The sequence below is a fragment of the Saccopteryx leptura genome, chromosome 8 (genome assembly GCF_036850995.1).
Source record: "Saccopteryx leptura isolate mSacLep1 chromosome 8, mSacLep1_pri_phased_curated, whole genome shotgun sequence".
NCBI lineage: Eukaryota > Metazoa > Chordata > Mammalia > Chiroptera > Emballonuridae > Saccopteryx > Saccopteryx leptura.
The window spans coordinates 53744285-53756872 of record NC_089510.1 but is presented as its reverse complement, the minus strand read 5'-3'; the positions used below and the strand labels follow the sequence as shown (position 1 = coordinate 53756872).

Genomic DNA, 12588 nt, shown 5'->3' with positions numbered 1-12588 from the left:
AAGAATACAACGGATGCCTGACCTGTGGTGGCGCAGTGGATAAAGCATTGACCTGGGACACTGAGGTCACTGGTTCAAAACCCCGGGCTTGCCCGGTCAAGGCACATACAAGAAGCAACAACCACCTGATGCCTCCCTGACTTCTCCCCTACCACCTTTCTCTCTCTCTCTCCTCTCTCTCTCTCTCTCACCTCTCTCTAAAATCAATAAGTAAAACCTTAAAAAAATACAACAGCAAAATCAGCACACATGCTAAGCACCTCCCCCTGGGTGTGCCAGGCTCTGTGGTTGAAGTGGAGCTTCCGAAGGGCTGCGGGGTGCCCGGGCCTTCCACACTGCAGTCAATGTAGCCTCCACTTACTTCTGAGAGTTTTATTCCCAGTGACCAAAGACTAATAACTCACATGCCCTCTCCTGTCCTCATTGCCTTGGCCACCCTGCCTTTACGAACTCCACTGTATTCACTCCTGGTTGCATGCCAATATCTCTAATTTTCTACTGGCATTTAAATTGTCCTTTCAATATATGTTTAGTACTACTTGACACCCGAAGTCCTTTTGAATATAGATTCAAAATAAACTAAAAATAAAAAGGATTAATTCACCTAATGTTGGAAGAATAGTCGAGATCCAGATTGAAAGGCTGATATTTTCCTTTGTCCCATAGATGGTCCAGGAGGAACCTTTCAGAACATGAACTCTCTAAGCAAGGACCTGAAGTGCTGCCCCGGGGGGGGGGGTGCTGATGAGAAGGGGAAGCAAGGACCTGCAGTGCTGTCCGGGGTGGGGTGCTGATGAGAAGGGGAAGCAAGGACCTGCAGTGCCGTCCGGGGGGGGGGGGTGCTGATGAGAAGGGGAAGCAAGGACCTGCAGTGCCGTCCGGGGGGTGGTGCTGATGAGAAGGGGAAGCAAGGACCTGCAGTGCCGTCTGGGGGGGGGGGTGCTGATGAGAAGGGGAAGCAAGGACCTGCAGTGCTGTCGGGGGGGGGGTGCTGATGAGAAGGGGAAGCAAGGACCTGCAGTGCCGTCTGGGGGGGGGGTGCTGATGAGAAGGGGAAGCAAGGACCTGCAGTGCCGTCTGGGGGGGGGGTGCTGATGAGAAGGGGAAGCACGGACCTGCAGTGCTGTCGGGGGGGGGGAGGTGCTGATGAGAAGGGGAAGCAAGGACCTGCAGTGCCGTCTGGGGGGGGGGTGCTGATGAGAAGGGGAAGCAAGGACCTGCAGTGCTGTCGGGGGGGGGGGTGCTGATGAGAAGGGGAAGCAAGGACCTGCAGTGCCGTCGGGGGGGGGGTGCTGATGAGAAGGGGAAGCAAGGACCTGCAGTGCCGTCGGGGGGGGGGTGCTGATGAGAAGGGGAAGCAAGGACCTGCAGTGCCGTTGGGGGGGGGTGCTTATGAGAAGGGGAAGATCGTGAGAGAGGATGGGAAGGAAGACCTATCTAGGACTGCTTTGCTTTCACAGTTTCCATTCTAAATATAAACACTTTTGGTCTCTGAAAAAGGATTGAAGAAAAGGGCAGCTGTTGCCAGGACAGTTTTCTGGTCCTGTGTGGGATGGTGATATTGGAACTTTCAACATTAAAAAAAGACATTTTCCTTCCACACCAGTTCCAAGAAAATTTCCACAGTCATTGCTGCAAAGCCCAGTCCCAGCCATCCACAGCCCCAGCTCGCAGAAGAGGGTTGAAATGCAAAACAAAGTTTTAAAAATTGGTGGAGAGACCACTAGATTTCCCTTCTACCACACCAGCCAGCAGCCAAGAGGGGACAGTGCTTTTCATTTAACCCCGTGCCATCCCAGAGAAGGTCAAAGCACCTGCGCGTCTGATCCTCTTCACACCCAGGGACCCTACTGACCTGGCTGTAGTTACTGTTTCAGAGCAAAAAATAATAAACGGTGGATATAATTTGGGACAGATATGAACAGGCGTCACAAAGGGGACATAATTATCAGAACACCCTATTCTGACCTTTTCAGAATGAACAGAAGAGGTGACCACCAAGTGGCCTCAGCACAGACTTACTGAGGATACACACAGGTCCTCCTTCCTGTGGTTCCAGACTTCCTGGCTGCGGTATGATGTTATCTCACCTCTGATCTATAGCCATGATCTGAACAGACCTCCTAATTTTAACTCCTACTTACTCATGAATATAGAGAATTCGAGGATTCTACCTCAGTCCCCAAAGAGCCAACTCCATGGTCTTTCAGGAACCAAAGCACCAAGAGTCCAAAACACACCAACCAAAACCTTCTCAGTGAAGCTGTCCCCAGACAGTAAAACAGAGGAAGTCTGCTTGGCAGGGGAGGTGAGAGGGGTGGAGGACTACAGTGAGGTGGAACGTGAACCTGTTGATTTCTATGCATGCATCCTGGATGCACCACTCCTTCTAAGCCACTGCTGCTGCCAGTCGCGTCCCAGACCCTGGGCGGTGCCCCCGGTCCAGCGGCAGGCCCTATGCAGGCCCTATGCAGGCCCCTATGCAGGCCCCTATCAGGCCCCCGGCGCTCCCACGGCCGCACCCCCCCCCCACTCCCCACCATCTCTACCTCGATGGTGTACTGCTCAAAGATGCGCAGCTGCAGGAAAATGTCCAGCTTGATCTTCCGCTCGTGGAAGAGCTCTTCCATCTGCACCTGGGCATCGTCCAGCTGCTGCAGGACGGACTCGATGTGGCTGATGGAGCTACTGTGCGGTGTCTTGTTGTTGGACACAGCCGAGTCCCTGTGGCAGAGGGCAAGAAAAGAAAGGAGGGCCTGGCCATGTTAACCGTGGTAGAGGAGCAGGGGGCCTTCCTATTCTGAATAGCTGAGCCACTCAAGTGACAGACATTTATCAAATTCCTACTGTGAGCCAGGCACTATCTGCTCAGTGGGTGAACCAAAGGTACACGGAGCCTCTTTGGGTTCACAGCCCAGCAGCTCCAAGACGAGCTGCTCTCCTACTCCTCAGACAGAATTATGAAAAGGATCAAGTGAAATAATGTATGTGAAAGGGCTCTACACGGCATAAAACATTAGAGAAATGGAATGAGTCCATGCATATATGCGGTCTGATACGTACAGTTTTAATGTACACACATACACATGCATGAAAGGAGACATATTAGAAGCATAATAAAAACTCTTCCCAGTTTCACTTCACAGGATTATTGTTAAAGTCAGATCATGGCTGCCAAAATTATTCATCCACTTCACATGCGATGCTACAGTTACAGGCCAGCGCTATCACGCAGGCTGTAGTTAGAAAAACATGGGGCCTGCAGACCGCAAGCCTGGTTCAGTCCCCCTGACAGACAGGCGCTAGTGCTCTTGGGAAATGTCCTCCCTGAGCCTCGGCTGCCTCCTGTAAAGCGAACTTAACAATCCCTGCCCTGCTCACTTCACAGTTTGAGTGTGAACGTGCTCTGTGACCAGTGACGTGCAGCATGAACGACTGCTCATCCCCAAGGGACGCGAGTGGAATATCAGGTGCTGACGGGGCACAGGCTTGACTGGGGAGAGGAGAGGGCAGGGCAGAGGGCACAAGAGGCTGGGCAGCAACGAGTTTCCAAGAAGGATGAGTGCGGATTTGGAAGAAAAGGATGGATCCAGCCAGGAAGATGGGAGGGGTACGATTTCTGAGCAGGGGGAGTCTATACAAAAGTATCAGGGGGAGGTGACGTGCTATAGAGGGGAACCAAGAGGTAAACATATTGACCTGCTCAGAGAAGGGAGGTGGCGGTGAGACTGCCGAAGAGATCATTGTGACAGGAAAACTAGAGGTTAAGAAGTTAACATTCTATAGGGCCTGAAGCTAGAGCCCTAAAACTTGAAATAAATGGGCACATTCACTATTTTGCAACATCTTGCTTTCTAAAACAATTTACTAAGTCAGAGGACAAGGCAGGGAGTCACTGGTTTTGAATCCTCTCTTCATTCAGGGACCCCTGATTCTACCTCCAAACCCTGGCCTACTAGGTCATGGCCCCCTCCCCATCGCCTGGACACCCCGGTCAGGTAAGGAACATGAGGGATGCACTCCATACTATGCATCACGTAGGTCTGGAGGACTGTGCTATCAGGGGCCTGTTCTCCCGGCCTGCTCTCCAGAAGGCAGAGCATCACTCTGACAGCACCCATGTCAGGGTCACACTCACCAGGAATCACAGAGGTGATGGGAAGCCACCTTAGGGATCAGTGAGCAGGGCCAGACCTAGAGAAGACGTGAGCCCCGGGCTGCGTGAGGCAGCCTGCCAAGGCCCACTAGGCACCATTTCATTCCTTTTCTCTTTGGCTGGTCTTGACATCAGGGAGGAGAGCCCAGGTCAGGTTAGTGGGGAATAAAAGGTCCCCAGTGGGTCTCAGTTACACACCTATGTCCTCTCTGAAATCCATGGACCTTAATCTTGTGGAACTGGCGCCTTCGCCATTTCCAAGTGGCCTTCTGCCCTCAGGCACGGTGCACGGTGGGCAGTTGTTAGAGCAAGTGGCATCTCCATAGACCCAGTTCCACAGAGAATAAAGTCAGACAAGCTTGTGAAGAGTGTTTGCAGAGAAAACACAAAGCTATCACAAAATTCCTGCGCAGAGAGACCTCCTAGAGAGAGCCCCTTAATTACACAGATGAAGCACCTGAGACCCAGAGTGATTAAGTGACTGCCCATTATTTGGAATACTCTTCAAAAAAAAAAAAAAAAATAACAGTGGAGTTTCCTAGGCAGGCAGACAGAATTGTCAGGTGTTATATATTCAGGCGGATGAATCGGGGGACCAAGGGAAAGAGGCTGTCTAGTTAGTATGCAGCAGGATGCTTCAGAGCATCTCATGTGCATATTTAGAACAGAAATAATTAATTTCCAACAGAAAAACATACCAGGGCAACTGAAAGGTAAGTTCTCATTGTTTATTTAATTAGACAACTGATATGGGGGGGGGGAGCCCTCTCGATTCAAGCTATTCCCTCGGGCCTCCGTGTTGGCCTGGGTCGTGTTGATGAGATGATTTCTGTCCAGAGCTGGCAGAGGTCCCAACACTCAGTGATGTGGGGACAGGAACAAGTCCCTGCGGGCAAGCATCATTAGCACCATCAAATCCTGTTCAGACAGCACCTGGGCAAAGGCTGGCTGCTGAGGGCTTGCTCAAGGCCTCCTGACACTGTTTCTGAGGGGTCGGAGCCCGTGACAGGAACAGGAAACTAGATAGTAATACCAACAGGAGGCAATGGTGGGGATGATTCTAAATGAGTATAAGGTTTTAGACAGGAATTTCCTCATTGGTTATGTTTGTTCATGTTGATACAGGAGGATTTTTATTTTCTGAGCAGCAAGGAATGGTGGAAAGGTCCTAAGTGGGTAATGAAGAGCAGAATAGGACATCACATTCTCATGGGTCAAAGCCAACTATTTTTGGTCACATCTGGCCAACTGGGGCACTGGAGTTCAGAGTTCAGCCTGAGACCAGATGCCAAAGAACACTATACTCCATAATGGCCCTTTCTCCATGTGACTAAATATGATGTAATTAAAAAAATTACTATTTATTATTATTTTTAGGTGAGAGGAGGGGAGATAATGAGGCAGATTCCCACATGTGCCCCAACTGGGATCCACCAGGCAACTCTATCTAGGGCCGATGCTAGAGTACTGAGCTATTTTTAGTGCCTGAGGCTGATATGCTGAGACCAACTGAGCTATCTTCAGCATGCAGGGCCATGCTCAAACCAATTGAGCACTAGCTGTGAAACGCGAAGAAAGCAAGAAGGGGGAGAGGGATGGGGGAGAGAAGGAAGAGAGGGAAGTGGGAAGAAGCAGATGGTCGCTTCTCCTGTGTGCCTTGACTGGGAATCGAACCCTGGACGTCCATATGCTGGGACTATAATCTATCCATTGAGCCAACCACCAGGGCCATATGCTGTAATTCTTAAGGGAGATGTTATTTATTTTTCTGTTCAATATTGTTAATCTTTGTTGTAATTATATTACTTATTGATTAATGAACAACATGAATGATAAATAATGCTTTGGAACATTAGTGAATTTTCTGTTTACTATTTCATTTTAAATTCAAATTAAATGTGGTACAGGCATTTTTACATCTGACAGATGGAGAAACAGAGGATCACACAAGATCACAAAGCTGGTTGTGGCTGAGCCGAGACCGGGACATGACTTATCTCACGTCTAGTCCGAGGCATTTCCCACTGGGAAGCACTGCCCATGCTGACCTGGCCTCGCCGGGCTCCCCCAGGGAGGGAGGCGCTGACCTGAGCTGCTGGATAAGGTCTTCGCCTTCCTTGATGACGTTGAGTGTGGCGTCCAGAGTGGCGGTCTGCTGCTGCTGGAACTGCTTGATCAGTTCCTGGACCGCGTCCACTGAGTCAGCACAGACATCCTCCAGCATCTCCTTCTGAAGGTCTTCCATCCATGTCCACAACTGTGGGAGAGAGCAGAGACCCCACTCAGGACGGACAGGAGAGGCCAGGGCCGGGGCAAGGGCAAGAAAGTTGGACTGGGGTCACGCCACCCACTCCAGCCAGTCAGTACAATGCCAGACTGCCCTCCTCAGCACACTGAGGGTTGGTGTGTGCTTCGCGTTTATATTTATTACCTATCTTGGCTAAGGTTACTCCATTAGTGTTGTAGTCCCTAAGGATGGAAGCGCCCTTGGCTTGGCTTCCCAGTGGTTGAGGGAAACTTGGGTCTCAGAGCAGGGAGATCACTCCTCTTTGAGAGACTGGGAAGAACAGGAGACTGTGATGAACATATTAGTTCATTGTTCAGAAAGGAGCAAAGGGAGGGCTCTGCACATTTCCTCCAGCTGCTAGATGTCAAGGCCTAGAAATTTATCATTTTGCAAACAGGTAAAAATAAATGTGATGCTCAATAAGAACCAAATGAAGATTAATTAAGGGAATACAGGCTCTGTTCAATCATGTTGTTCTTCGCAGGACTGCCAGGTTGGTTAGAAATTTGAATGCTGAAGATGTAGCTTATCTCAACTTCAGTATAAGGACGTTTCCCCCATGATATTCAAGATGAAGGAGTGCGGCCAGGATGTTACCATCAGACAACTTTGAGATAGCTAAGTATAGTGTTCTCAACAGAATAAGCACTGGAAACGCTGAAGCGTTGAATTGCATTACTGAAAACTCATTCACGGGCAGCTCTGCCTCATACTGAAGACAGGCCTTCAGTGCCTGCCACAGTGCTCCACTCTAACTCCTACTGAGTCCTCCGTACATGATGGAGGGCAAGGCGGTCTGCTGTTCGCTTAGAAACAAAGAGCCTTCAGCTGGCTAGCAAGAAAGATAAGCTCAGGGCTCTACTAGGACGAAAAAAAAACAAAAAACAACAAACCCCAGCAAGATAAAAAATGGACGGAGTCAGAAGATGGAGATTTGGGCTCCTGTTTTTCCCATAACTTGTGGTGCCTTTGAGTAAATCACTACACCCTTCGCTCGCCTTGGCTCACGTGTATAATAGGTTGGGGAAACATAAAATGAAATTGTTCTGGCTCTAACGTTCTGTAAATTAAAAACATAGATAAATATCGACCTTGAGAATATTACCTCATCTATTTGGTTTCATATGGTAAATCATGGTATGGCCTTGGTAATAAGGGGTGAGAAAAGGAATAGAGACAAAAATAGTCTTATTTTGGATAAGCTATTATTTATTCTTTTTCCCCCGTTTTTATTGTCATATTTTTCTTTAGACAGGGGACCCTGGATGTGGCAGAAGAGGTTGAGTTTACAAGACTGATAAGCCCTGGAGGTAGAGAATGAGAGGGTATAAAGAATGTCCTTCTTGGGTGAGAACCTCTCTGAGCCTCAGTTTCCTAATCTGGAAACAAAATGTGAAGAATAAGAACCAGCCTGCTCCCTTCAGAGATTACAAGGAGTGAATGATTTACTCATTTTAATGCTTTAAATAAACATACAGCCCTATTAATAAGCCTGTAGCATTGTGATGATAGCTATAACTAAATTATTCTTGTTAGGTGTCCCCATTATTTAACAGATTGCAATTTGGTTGTAAGTAGTTCAGTTTATTTTCTTTACAAATAAGCTTTTTGTTATAAAAACACAAAACAACTTTTTCAGACCATCGAAGCTGGGCTACATATTCCTACAAGTACGAATGCACTTATTTCAAATCAGTATGAAATTAGGAAGCTCAGGCTATTGGTAACTGTAGCTTATCACTACTGCATACTTTCTGGCTGTGATTTTACCCAGAGAGCAAAACCATTTTCCAGTTGTGCAGAAGTCCCTGGGTAAGAGCTAATGGATTCTCTGAAAAACTATTGTATAGAAAAGCAATATAGCATAGTGGTTAAAAGTTTCAAATCCCAGTTCTACTATGTATTAGCTAATAACCTTTGTAAGTAACCTAACCTCTCAGCACCTCGGTTTTCCTTATCAGCAAAATGGGGGTAATAATAGTGCTTAACCCCCAAAGCTGTAAAAATTACTAAGTTGATATATATGTGTGAATGTCTGTGTGTATACACACAAATAAGTGAGATGTCTGTATCTATTTATCATTTAGAAACAGTGCCTAGCATGAGTACTAGATATTATGTTTAAAAAATATTTTTGAAGCAAGCCATCTCCAGTCCCCACTAGCAGGCAGAGGGAACGTTTGAAGTACTCCTTTATTTTAGATTTGGTAAAAGACCAACAATAGATTTGGTCCTTCAATATGCCAGGCTGAGTGGGCCTCTTCTTTCTGGTTTTGCTTTGTCCTGGGATGTCTAAGGATATCCTTGAGACTGGAAAGTCCAGATATTTCTAGAGAGGAAGGAAAGAAGGAAGGGAGGAAGGGAGGGAGGGAGGGAGGGAGGGAGGGAGGGAGGAAGGAGTGAAGAGAGAAATATTTTGGACATGGAGTAGATAATTTAAGAGAGAAAAAATAAACTTGATGTCTCAGTGGATACAGGTATTGAGACTGAAGACTGATCAGGATAAGTCTGGCATTCACTGATACAGGAATGACAGAGATGACAGAGATAGGAAAAAGGCTTTAGGTATCTTGAGGACTCCTTCCCTCCCTCCCTCCCTCCCTCCCTCCCTTCCTTCCTTCCTTGTGAGAGGAGGGAAGATAGAGAGATAGGCTCCTGACTGGGACCTGGCAATCCATCTGGGGCCAATGCTCGGACCAACTGAGCTATCCTCAGCGCCTGGGGCTGACACTTGGACCGACCGAGCCACTGGTTGAGAGAGGAGAAGAGAGAGAGAAGGGGGAGTGGGAGAGGGAGAGAAGCAGATAGTCACTTCTCGTGTGTTCTGACTGGGGATCGAATCTGGGACAGCCACATGCCCGGCCAATGTTCTATCCACTGAGCCAACTGACCAGGGCCTTGAGGATTTTCTTTTATTTAAGATAATTTTGTTTTCAGTGCCATCCTTAACCTCCCTCCTGGTGGTGGTTATGCTGCTAAATTTTAGGGACAGTCAAAGATAAAAACTGTCCCCCTCAAATAAATAAATAAAAGAGGTATTAGAGGTATAAACAAAAAGACTAGGGACATCTGAGAATACACACTGACCTCTGAAGTCAATAGCATTATAAAACTGCATCCAACCCTCCAAATATTCTTTGATTAATGAACTGAAACTGACTTTTCAGATCTCTGTTCCTATATTCTGCTATATTATAAAGAAACTCTTGTCTAAGGTAGAGTTAAAACCTGCCTCTGAGGAAAACCAGCTAAGAGATAAAACAATCAAGTATAAGACCAGATGCAGCTCTGTCCAGTGACTAGCAGACTGCTAAGAAATGGAAGGTCTATCTTCAAGAGAATAAAATATCAAAATGCTAGTGAATAAAGAGAATCTGACTCAGCAATAGGGAAGGAGATTGAAGCACTCGAGACAAAGGGTCAGTAACACCTTTATCTATGTCCCTTCTATAAACAAAACAAAGCAAAACAAAAACGAAAAACAGCCTGACCAGGCAGTGGCGCAGTGGATAGAGTATCACTGAGGACCCCGGTTTGAAATCCCGCGGGATCATAGCCATGACCCCATGTTTGCTGGCTTGAGCAAGGGGTCACTGGCTTGGCTGGAGACCCCCCATCAAGTTATGTATGAGAAGCAATCAACTAAAGTGTCACAACTATGAGTTGATACTTCTCATCTCTCTCCCTTCCTCTCTGTCTCTGTCTCTCTCACTTAAAAAAAAGAAAATACCAGAGGGAAAGGAGTTCTCGAATAGAATTAATATTTACTGAGGGCTATTTTGAGTCTGCCTTTGTCTGGCTAGTTCTATGACCAGAGGAAAACTATGTGTGTGCATATGTGTACACATATGTGGTTTCTCTAGCTTGTCTCTAAAATCTCTTCTAGCTCTAACATGCTGTGATTTCCCTACAAAGCTAATATAAAGAAGATGGCAGGCCCTGGCCGGTTGGCTCAGCGGTAGAGCGTCGGCCTGGCGTGCGGGGGACCCGGGTTCGATTCCCGGCCAGGGCACATAGGAGAAGCGCCCATTTGCTTCTCCACCCCCCCCTCCTTCCTCTCTGTCTCTCTCTTCCCCTCCCGCAGCCAAGGCTCCATTGGAGCAAAGATGGCCTGGGCGCTGGGGATGGCTCCTTGGCCTCTGCCCCAGGCGCTAGAGTGGCTCTGGTCGCGGCAGAGCGACGCCCCGGAGGGGCAGAGCATCGCCCCCTGGTGGGCAGAGCATCGCCCCTGGTGGGCGTGCCGGGTGGATCCTGGTCGGGCGCATGCGGGAATCTGTCTGACTGTCTCTCCCTGTTTCCAGCTTCAGAAAAATACAAAAAAAAAAGAAGAAGAAGATGGCAGTAAAAAACTACACCCAGCTTTGACACCAAGCCATCCAAAGTCCAGACAGTATAGCACCAGTTTGGGGATAATTGTGAAACCAAATTAAAATACTATTACAACCTCTTGGAAAGCTTCCTCTCTCCTCTCTCTAAAAATCAATCAATAAAATCTTTACAGAAAATAAAATAAAATAAAAAAGAAAGCAACTTGAAATTCTATGAGATCATATGCACACAGTCACCCCCTGGTGTCAGCAAACTGCAGACTCGGAGGCATAAAGCGGCCAGAAGAAACACCACTGTCATCAGACTATGAGGAACGGTCAATACTCCTTTTCTTAGGCTGTAACTTTCCTACTATCTGAACGTCCTGTAGGTCCCATTTTTTGTATGTGTCCATCTGACTTGTCCCTGGAGAACATGCCTAGATTTCCTTGAAAAATATCCAAATCAGAGAGCCACTTACTAATTATCAGGCAGCCAATGAGGCCCTGTCAGAATGATCTCTCACTTCAAGCCACTACAAGGCAATAATCACCAGAACCAGGTAAAATTATGGAGTGAGGGAGGGAGCTTGGTAGCAGCAGCCATGTGTCTTTTCCTCCTGTTCTCCATTTGGTTCCTTCTTACCTTCTAGTTATTTAGAATCGAACACAGTGATTTTCAACCCTTTCCATCTCATGGCACACATAAACTAATTATGAAACTACTGTGATACACCAAAATATATATTTTTGGCTGATCTGACACACACTCAAAAAACAGTGACTCATTCATACCAGACAGCTATTGTTGATTTTTTATTTGACAGTCTAAGGGAAAAGAGGTCGTGCCCCTGAGTAGTCAGGTATTGCATGCTTAAAAAATTCTCCTGGCGCACCGGTTGAAAATCGCTGGCCTAGTAACACGTTAGCGCCGCCTCTTCTCCACCAACCCATCTGCTCCCCAGAAAGAATCTCATGTTTTCCACTACTTCCTGACCCTCTCTTCTTGGGCAAATGTACTTGTACTGTGACCCATTCCTGCAGGGTTCTGTTATCTGCTTGGCAGTGATTACTTTGTCCATGCTGATACATACACTTAGGCTTTATGTGTTTCTCTCAGACACATACAGATGTGGCCAAAAATACCTACATCCAAAACAATGGGCCTAAGTTGGAAATGTCCAGACCGTGGCAGGGGTAGCGTTACGGGAGCCCTTCAGTGCCCTATATAAGGTGAGCTCTGACAGTGAAACCAGCGAGTCAGCAGGGGCTAGCTGTGGGCCCAGTCCTGCTTGCACAGTGAGACAGCCTGTGGAAAGGACAGTGGAAAAGGCAGGAAACTGGGGACAAGGGAGGGAGAAATTAGGAGGTTCAAAGAAACCATGAGGCTCATGGATGGGTGGTTAAGAAAAGAGGTAATTTTTTCTTCTCCTGATGACTAGCTGTGCCCTGTGCATAGTGACAGCAGCCATTGTGCTGGCATGTGGATGGACCCCTAGAGCAGCCGAAAGGAACACCAATTCCACAGGGTGAACCACCCCCCATGCTCATTTTGAAGAGATTGGTTTTCTTTGGTATTGACTACCAGCTTTTATTTCTTAAACACCATGACAGATTGGCAATAGAAATAGAGAATAAAGCTGTTTTGTTCTTGAGGCCATCATTTCCTTCTGAAGACTGATTTAGTTTTTGTGCTAGGGTGAGTGGGTAGAGGACCATGTGTATGTGTGAATGTGTGTGCGTGTATGTGTGTGTGTGTGTGCCTATTTGAGCAGGAAATACCGTGGAGGGATGATTTCTCAAGGTTAGAAACAAATGGAAATGGGCATTTATTTAAG

The 12588-nt window shown here is 47.3% G+C and overlaps 1 protein-coding gene across 8 annotated transcripts in view; it reads right to left on the bottom strand.

Annotated features, from left to right (window-relative positions):
* Positions 1 to 12588, bottom strand: part of LOC136379840 (kalirin) — a 635535-nt gene that overhangs the window by 211057 nt on the left and 411890 nt on the right. For 6 of the 8 annotated variants that reach the window (XR_010746806.1, XM_066347435.1, XM_066347437.1 and 3 more), the window contains exons 12-13: positions 6205 to 6413; positions 2550 to 2724 (exon numbers count right to left, since the gene is read on the bottom strand). Coding sequence is in view for 7 of the 8 variants with exons in the window: in XM_066347435.1 (XP_066203532.1) it covers positions 2550 to 2724; positions 6205 to 6413 (384 nt within the window). In the remaining variant the exon portion in view is untranslated. The remainder of the gene's footprint in view (positions 1 to 2549; positions 2725 to 6204; positions 6414 to 12588) is intronic. The other 2 variants (XM_066347439.1, XM_066347440.1) reach the window with 1 other exon arrangement.